Source organism: Diorhabda sublineata, chromosome X (genome assembly GCF_026230105.1).
Source record: "Diorhabda sublineata isolate icDioSubl1.1 chromosome X, icDioSubl1.1, whole genome shotgun sequence".
In the NCBI taxonomy this organism is placed as follows: Eukaryota; Metazoa; Arthropoda; class Insecta; order Coleoptera; family Chrysomelidae; genus Diorhabda; species Diorhabda sublineata.
In genome coordinates this window covers 13465991-13475587 of record NC_079485.1, presented here as the reverse complement: position 1 = coordinate 13475587, position 9597 = coordinate 13465991, and the positions used below count along the sequence as shown (strand labels likewise).

Sequence of the window (9597 nt, the reverse complement as noted above, 5' to 3'; positions counted from 1 at the left end):
AGTTTGACTGGTCTTCGTACTATACCAAATTGAAAACTTCCTGTGGATCTCGAAATGATCTGCTCAGTGAAGTATCTAAATTGTTTGGCTTATGTACTCTCCCAAATTAACGAGTTACTTGCAGATTTCGAAGTTTTCTGCACAAAATATTGAGCGAAATTATTGTGGTAAAATTATTTAGACGATTTATAGAACGCTATCCATATAGGAAGATTACCTAAATGTGAGTGGTGGACTAAATAATAAGAAAATGGTTTCTGATTGTGTTTTATTAAATTATCTATGGAAGTATTGAGAGAAGTTCATAAAAACTGTCCACTAGTAGTTTATATTTAGTTTTATTGTGAACGGTGATGATGTATCCTTCGATTATCATTTTTAGAAAAGATTTAGTGAGTTTTTCCATGCTACGCCAATGTAGTATGAAAAAATATAGATATAAATAAATATCCTCACTATTGCAACATTTATTAACTGAAATTCAATGTTACATTTGAAATGGGTACTACTGTAGATAACTTACATTTTTGGATCAACCAAATGATGGTTGAAAAACATATTAACAAATATACTGTGGAAATATCTGGTTCGTCGTCTAAAGGAGACGGTTATTTGGGCGAAATTAATTTTGTTAGAGTTGTTTGTGAATTAGAATCAGGCGAAGGTAAAATTTATGACATTGTGGTAAAAGCAGCTAAGATTGACGACGATGACAGAACAAGTTTACCTGTTATTGAAACTTATCAAAGGTGAGTTCTTAATTTAAAATTTAGTTTTAAAAACATAGCTCTCGGTTTCTATTGGTCAAAATTTTATCTGATGATAATTTAAGGGAAACACTGATGTATACCGAGGTCTTTCCTATAATCGAAAATTTTCAAAATGAAAATTCGATAGAAAATCCTTTCAAAAACTACGCGGAATGCTATGGCGTTTGCTCAATAGATAGAAAGGAAGCTTTGCTATTGAGTAACTTAAAAAGTTTAGGTTACTCCATTCACGATCGAATGGTACCACAAAATTTGGACCATATAAAATTAGTCTTCAGAAATTACGCTCTGTGGCACGGATCAACCATAGCTCTGAGAATTAGAAAGCCGGAAGTGTTTGAAAGAATTACTAAAGGTAAGCACAATCAGTTAAGAATTCAGTACTCACAAATAATATTTTCGAAAATAGGCAACCGATGTTGCAAGACCTATCACTTTACATAAGCAAATTTTTAGGGAGAAAGTTCACAGCGGGGTGAACCATAAAAATGAGATGGGAATATTGTAGGAAAATATATACCCCTTGGTCTCCAGTTCATAGATAAGGGAGTTTGGTCGCGGTGGGTGGAAGTAGATAGTTGTGAGTGGCTAAAACGTGAAAACATATATTTCTGCCCTTTTCTAACGCATTAGAACTTCTGGAAAGATCTCAAAGTTTCTGAAATGGTCTAGAAAGCTCTAGAATGTGTTCAACTATGTTATAGAATGTTATAGAAAGTTCTAAAAATTTCTCGAACGATCTGGCAAGTTCTAAAATTAGTGCAATCTATTATAATCGATTTAGAATGTTCTAGAAATTTCTGAAAATATCTGGAAAGTTCTAAGATGAGTGCAAACTATAGAAGATTTAGAAATTTTCACTGTTAGTTCTACATAAAATTAGGATTGCCTCGTTGGTTGCCTAAAACTGATTTTCATATTTTCTGAAACATCAACTTTATAAACAAATACAGAATAATTAACAACAAATGTGAAGGAAAATTTTGAAAGGATCTTCTAGCTCTTTCTTTTAGTCTAAAATTTGCGTAGAAAAAATTAAAAACATAGCCAGAAAATGAATTATTTGTTTTAAACATATTGATGGCTCAAGCGAAACCAAAAGCATTTTTTTAACTAAAACAAATTGATGATTCTCATAGTACTGATACTAGTTTTAATTCATACCAATCATAAAAGCCTATATGATATTTTCATGATTCTAGATGTTTTCTAACACGTTTTTTTTTACGAAAAACATCCCTAAAGTTGAGATTAATTGTATTTTTCTAGTGATATTTATCCTTCGAAGCGATTTGATATCTTTAATCGTATTCAAGAATGGGCAATTAAAAAAATATCGATTATGATCAAAATTGTCAAAATATTTGAACGTGAAAGACATGTGTTTTATTATATTATCATATAATTTATATTTTTTTTTCTATTCCGCGAAATTTGAGCAATTAGAAAATTACTTGAAATTCACTTTCTCTATGGAGATATCATGAAAGAAGTGATTATGGCCTAACAAATCACATTTACGAAATTTCTAAACAGCAAAAGTGAATAGCATGAAATATGCAAAATACTGCATAAAGGTTGATTCATAAGCTTGACACATTGTTCGCCGTTGCCGCTGGCGATTACGTTCTCTCCCAATTAAATACATTGAAATGTGCAGGAGGTTCCTGAAATGTTAGCTGATGAAGTTAACGCTCTAAATAGTCTAATTGAATTAATATTTTGTCGTCGGTCGTTGGTGAAGGAAAAAGGAAATTGCTATATACAAATTTGCAAATAATATAGATGGAGAATATTAAATTGTTTACTTTAATACCCAGAGCCACACACAACTTATGGAACATAGAATATATTGAATGAAAATATAACGAAAATATTAAAAACCAATTGATCTTTCTTGGAAAGAATTCTGGTACATGTGAAGGAATAATTTACCTACCGTTTGGAAGTTAAAGATAAGATACTAGATTTGCTCAAACCATGGAATATGAGGATGATATACACTTGGAAATGGCTGTAGTACCACTGTATATATTTCTGTTTCAAGTTTTAAGACACCACGTTGCTTAGTATCTGTTTGGTGAACGTTTTCAGTGATTTTGTGAACATGGAAAATATTGGTCATCGTTTTGTGATATAAAATATGAAAAATGAACTAGATTTTACTCTGGGTGAGACTGTTCCTTCGTTATCAAGAGTAAAATAATGGTAGCAAAGTTTAGACGAGACCAGCATCGCAGTGATCAACCAAATGAGGTGAAGACTCCAGAAATGTTAAAGAAAAGAAAGAAAATCTGGAAGATCGTCGACTGGAAGTGCGCGAGCTAGCAGATAAAGTAGGTTCAAAAAGTGTGGTACATAGCATATTAACTGAAAATTTGGATATGAGAAAGCTGTGCGCAAAAAAGCGTCATGAAGATGTTTTCATCGAGTGTTTGGCAATGTTTCATAACAATTGATGAAACTTGAGTCCATCACTATACACCCGAAACAAGGCAAAGACCGTTCCATCTGACGTTGAACAATAAATATACTTTTTTTTTCAAAATTCTCATGTTTTCTTAGTTGAATCAGGTACTTCTGGGACCATCCTCATATATAAGGATATTTTTGGTCATGAGTCAAATCGAAAAGTTTCGAAGGTACAAAAAAAATGACTGAAACTGTCATTTATCACTTCTAGTTGCCATAGAAAATTTTTGTTAAATTTAAATTTAGTTGAATATCCGAAAAAGTCTATACAGTTCAGTCGGAGTGTTGTCAAAAACTGATATTGGGAATATATTTGGAGAAATTCCGTTTATAAAACAATAAGTTAATATTAGCAAGGAATAAACCTCTCAAAAAGTTAGCGGCCTCAAGCTTTTAATAATGCCCAGTGGAATAGAATGATGGAATATGCAAAAGACAAATTAAGAACATCAACTCCAAAGTTGGCTGACCGATTTCGGGTTTCCCACACGACCATCAGCCGAGGACTGAAGAGAAAGTTAAACATCGAAAAAAGAAGAAATTTCTAAAATATATTGAAGATCAGTTGCGCAGAATCCTAAACTGCTGCCGTGCATAAAGAAGACACCTCTTCACAAAGAACAGAGTTGTCATCATCGATGACTAAAAATATTTCACCTTATCACACCTTAATACAAAAGAGAGCAGTTCGACTTATAGGTGATCTCGAAATGACCAGAAACTTGGACAGCTTAGACCTAACTCTGTTTAACCGATACTACCACGACAAATGCTCATCCGAGCTGTCCAACATGATCCACAAGACCTACTCGACAGGCAGATGTGGTAAATAAATACCGTCCAGAACGAATTTATCTGGGATCATTGTTTTGGAGAAGTACAACCATGTGGAATCAGCTACCAAGGTCTTTCTTGAACACTACCATCTACAGAGGGTCAAGGTCAATGTGCACAGGCATCTCCATACAATAGGTACCTCTTTAACTACTCGCATGCAACCAAGGGCTGACCAGAAGCTTGAACAGCTTAGAGCATAGAAAAAGGTTCGAAGAACAGACTTGGGTTCACCGATACTACCACGATAGATGCTCTTCCGAGCTGTCCAACATAATCCCACCTACAGCAGTATCTGCAAGACCTTCTGGACAGGCAGACGTGGTAGATAAACTCCGTCCAGAACGAATTTATCTGATATCATTGTTTTGGAGAGTTGCAAGCATGTGGAATCAGCTACCAAGGTCTTTCTTGAAAACTACCATCTACAGAAGTTCAAGGTCAATGTCCACAGGTACCTCACGAACTACTCGCGTGCAACCCAGAGCTGACCAGAAACTTGAACGGCTTAGAGCATAGAAAAAGGTTCAAAGACCAGACTTGGGTTCACCGATACTACCACGGTAGATACTCTTCCGAGCTCTCCAGAATAATCCCACCTAGATCAGTATTTGCAAGACGTACTTGACAGGTAGAAGTGGCTTATAGACGTCAATCTACCAGGACTTCCTTCTTTGGAAAAGTGCGAGCTTGTGTTCAGTGTGTGCGAGTGCAATAGGGTTCACCCTCTTGTGCTTGCTTTTAACATAAAAGAATTATCGCATTTAAAAATTGATGAAAATTATGGATCACACGGATTAAATAGAAAATTGTCTGAATGACGTGAAATATAAATCCAAAAAGCAATTTGAAGAGCAAGTTTTGATCTGGTGTGCCATATCCGAAGCGGATATTTCACGTTTTTATGTCGGGCATGTGAGAGATGAAGCGTTGTATGCACATAGTTTTTCCATTGAGACGTCATCCAAAATTGGTTGATTTTATTAAAACGCATAATACAACCCAATAGCTTCTTGTCACTGCACCAGAAAAACCATGGTTTGGTTACAGGCTCACGAAAGATAATCCCCAAGCTCACCCTATTGAAGAGTTTTGGGCGTATTGAGTAGAAAAGTGTATGATAAGGGTTGGGAGCCGTGTAAATGCTTCAGCGTAGAATATTTTAAAAAATCTGCTAAATTAACAGTTACACCGTCCAGCATAAGATGCAAAAATTACGAGAAATTGGAAAAAAAATTGGTTTTCAAATACAATTTGAATAGTGTTTTTTTTGTTAATTATACAGAGTGAGTTTTATGTATAGAAAGCCTCAATTATCTCAGAAAGGGTCTTGTCATACGGCTAATATCACGGTGGTATCTACATGGTTGTCAGATCTTTACTTTTTCCGGAAAAATCATGAACTTTGTTATTTCAAATGGATCACCTTATTATTTTGTGTTTTACCCTTAAAGAAATACTGATTATTTCTAATGAAATATTCTCTATACCTAAATGCCGTAGTTTCAGAGTTATGCGTGAAAAAAGTAACAGAATTTCCTACTAAATTTCATTGATACGTTCTACGCTCAAACATGATAAATATGTTTATTTCAAATAATTTTTTTATAGATATGACTGATATTGTGGGAGATTTCATAATCCAAACGAATATGTTACCTGCTTTCAAAAAATTCGTTAAAAAATCTATCGATATTTTGATAAAACGTGGTGGCACAGACGCTGCCAAAAAAATTCAAAATATAGTAGAAAATATCTCAACGATACTAACAAAGATGACGATAATTGATGATAAAGATGCAACTAACGAAGCTGTTATTTTGCATGGGGATTGTTGGAATAACAACATGATGTTCAAATATAAGGTAAGTTGATGTTTTCAAAATATGTGACAAAGAAAATTTACTATCAATTCTGCTATTATCAATGTAATTAAGAAAACTTACTTATTGGAAAGAAGTCAATTGAAATAAGTCATATTAGATCAGTTAATGTTGACTTAATTTTGGATCCAGAATAGCGTGGGTTAAAACAGGCTGATCGAGCTATGCCTGATCTCGTTTTCCTATGTAATATCCGCTATATCGTTAGTAATTAATTTTTTGAGTTGGTAATTTCAGTACAAAAGTATAATAAGGGTTTTCATTTCATTTCATTTCACCAGACAAACAATTACCATACTAAAAGTAAGACTAAAATCGATCCCCTCCAAATATTAATTTTCAAATTGGGTCATGCAACGTACCAAACATTCCCATAGAAATTTATAATACGGAGAATTCTGCGCATGTCGATATTTAACTGTCATTTGTCAGCTCATTGTATACGTCGAAGTCGTGTCAAAAACTTCATTTCTATGTAATTGAATATTCGACTTTGTATGCATTTTATATGTTTGTAAAAATCAAAGATGGTTTTCCATGTTTAGATCCAGCAATTCCTAACTTTCCACGTACAAAGCGAGCACACCAGCCCAAAACTTTATCTTCAAATTTCTTTTTGGATTTATGTTTCATGTCTTTGAGACAATTTTCTATGTCATCCGTGTATAATCCATAATTTTCTCCAATTTTGAACGCGATATGGAAAAAGCAAGCACATGCATTACAGTCGAATAGTTCTAGTGGTGCCTGACGTGTGAAGATGCCAGTGGATATTGATCTTAAACTTCTATCGGGTGTTCGAAAAAGACTGCCTTGGTAACTGCTTCTTCAGGCTTGCACTTCTCCAAAGAAGGAAGTTCTGGTAGATTGACGTCCATAAACCACTTTTACCTGTCAAGTACGTCTTGGAAATACTGATCTAGGTGGGATTATTCTGGAGAGCTCGGAAGAGCATCTACCTTGGTAGTAAGGTCAAAAGAAAGTCAGGTCTTCGAACTTTTTTCTATGCTCTAAGCTGTTCAAGTTTCTGGTCAACTCTGGGTTGCCTATAAGTCGAACAGCTCTGTTCTGTATTGAATCGAGCATCTTCAGGGTACTCTTGGGATCCAAGTTCCAAGTGTGCGAGTAAAACTCCTAATATGGACAATTTAGGTCTTGTAGAAGATTAGAAGCTAAATAGCTTTTTGATCTTAAAGAGGGCTCGAAATTTTGTGAAGCTAATTCAGCAACAAACGAATTTTGATATTTTATGTCCAGACAGGACCAAATTCTGAGCTGCAGTACCAAACTTCTTTGCAGGTTGGCTTTTTGTTGCATTAAACTCAATCAGATTGCTCGTACCCCACTCCAGAATGTTTTAAAGATCGCTATTGGTGTTGGTGATCTGTTGCTGTCTACAGATTTGGGTAGTAGTCGAGTTTATCGGGGTGGTTGATTCAAACAACGTCACCAGTTTGCTATCGTCGACGAAGATATAGGTCGAGTTTGCAGATTTGTCTATCTGAAGAAAACGACTTGATAGGGGAAGCAAATCTACGTCAAATAATCGAGGAGGTCTAAGACATTCTCAACTAACCTTGATCGAGGATAATCTGTCTAAAAGAACAATATTAACTGCTTCAACAGTTTCATACAGAAGCGTTGTTTGATCACTTGATTAGCTTAGTAGACGAAAAATTGGTCATATATGATAACCCAAGATGCAAAAGACAGTGGATCTACCCAATGAATCATCATGAAGTACTGGAAAAACTGTTAATGCAGATTTTTATCGTAAACGACTGGATTGTATGAGAGAATTTTCATTCTGGTCAACTGAAAATGCATTATTATGCAACTAAATAAAGTAATACGAAATTAGGTTATATTATTAATGGATTGGAGTAGGGGATACTGCCTAACCCACCGTTCTTGCTGGATATTCCACCCTCACATGTTAATTTATTATTTCGGTAGAAATAAGAACTTGTAATAATGAATTTAATTGTTATAACTTCTAGATTAAATGATTTGTCATTAGTTTCAACTTTTTTCAGGGAAATGGGAAATTAAAACCAGTCGATATGAAATTTCTGGATTTCCAATGTTCCAGAGTAGCATCCCCCATACTAGATTTATCTTATTACCTTTATTCGGTAGCTGATAAGGTAGTTTTAAATAAATTCGATTATATTCTAGAAGAATACCACGAAACTTTGAATGGCTATTTACGACAGTTCGGTATAAATTGTGATGATATTTTAACGTTAAATCGACTGAAAAATTCATGGAAGAAGTATGGTAAGTTCGGTTTGTGCATGTCTTCTTTTCTTATACGAGTGGAGCTGTCACATGAGGACGAAGTTATCGATTTCGGTAAAGAAACTGCCAATCAAACAATGACTGATATAGACATCGACAATATCAAATATCAAGAAGAATATGATAGGAGGGTTTATGATGTTTTCAGCCATTTTGCAGAGAAATTTTTATAATTATTGGTCAGAGTACATTTTAAAAGAAATATAGTTATTGGAAATGTCGAAAATGAAAATAAAATTGATAAGTTATTTGTTACTTGAATCATTTTTCGGATGTTTTCGAATCCCAGGGTACTTTAGTCTTAAATAACATACAGGGTGTTCTAGCACTTGATGCAAATGATTCTAGAGTGAGTATATGACGTGAAAATAATGCTATGACATACATACGATATCTCGTTTTTGAGTTATAAGCCTTTGAAGTAGCGAAATCAAAAATTATATATTTTCTAAATTATACAATCGAACATTATGAAGTTTAAATGGATGATTTTTGTTTATCTTTTAAATCGCTGTACATTTCAAGGAATTCGTTCGCTATGAAGAGATATTCTGAAAAAAATTATCATAAATTATAATTATTTATTATTTTCTACCGAATTTTTTATATCAAAACATGGAAAACTCTGTAGAAAATGAGGTGAATCCAACTGGGAATATCCCTGAGGAATATAATAGACTGAAAATTTTTTAGACCACTTATTCGTCGCATAAAATATGAAAAGGAAATTCGTGTGAAATGAAAATACATACGTAGTCTAAACAAGGAAAACACATTTTTTCTTAAAAATGTAACTCCATTCATATCAACATAATGCATATGCTATGACCTCTAATTTCTATTTTGTATATTCAAAATAGACTTCAACTTCAGCAGTTATTATTATAGTAGACAAATTTCTTTTCCTGGAGCAAAATATTTTCTCTATCTTACAAAAAAGGTTTCTTTCCAGCAGATTGGAAGCTGTGTCAAGAAAAAGAGAATAGTATATATTTCACAATAGCTTTCAATCCTCTACAAGGTCCATATTTGAAGTATTGCACCCTAATGCTCTGAAACATCTCTAATTTCTATTTTGTATATTCAAAATAGACTTCAACTTCAGAAATTATTATTATAGTAGCCAAATTTCCTTTCCTGGAGCATAATTTTGAAATCTGACAACAGCCAGTAATCACTGGGGGTAAGATCTGGAGAATACGATGGATGTCCGAGAAATTTCAGCAAGGTTTTTATCAATTTGTTTCAAAGACTCGGAATTTGCTTCTATTGCATTCAACGTTTAATTGATTGCTTTAGCTTCATCAAAATGGTCCATGAAGAAATATCGTGTATGC

At 33.9% G+C, this 9597-nt stretch overlaps 1 protein-coding gene across 1 annotated transcript; it reads left to right on the top strand.

The window, feature by feature from the left end:
• The first annotated feature begins 462 nt into the window (after window positions 1-462).
• On the top strand, window positions 463-8521 carry LOC130450782 (uncharacterized). The gene is made up of 4 exons (XM_056789408.1): window positions 463-749; window positions 833-1125; window positions 5688-5941; window positions 7996-8521. Exons 1-4 carry the CDS (start codon window positions 499-501, stop codon window positions 8431-8433), a joined length of 1236 nt encoding a protein of 411 aa, XP_056645386.1. The 5' UTR covers window positions 463-498; the 3' UTR covers window positions 8434-8521.
• Window positions 8522-9597: the final 1076 nt, after the last annotated feature.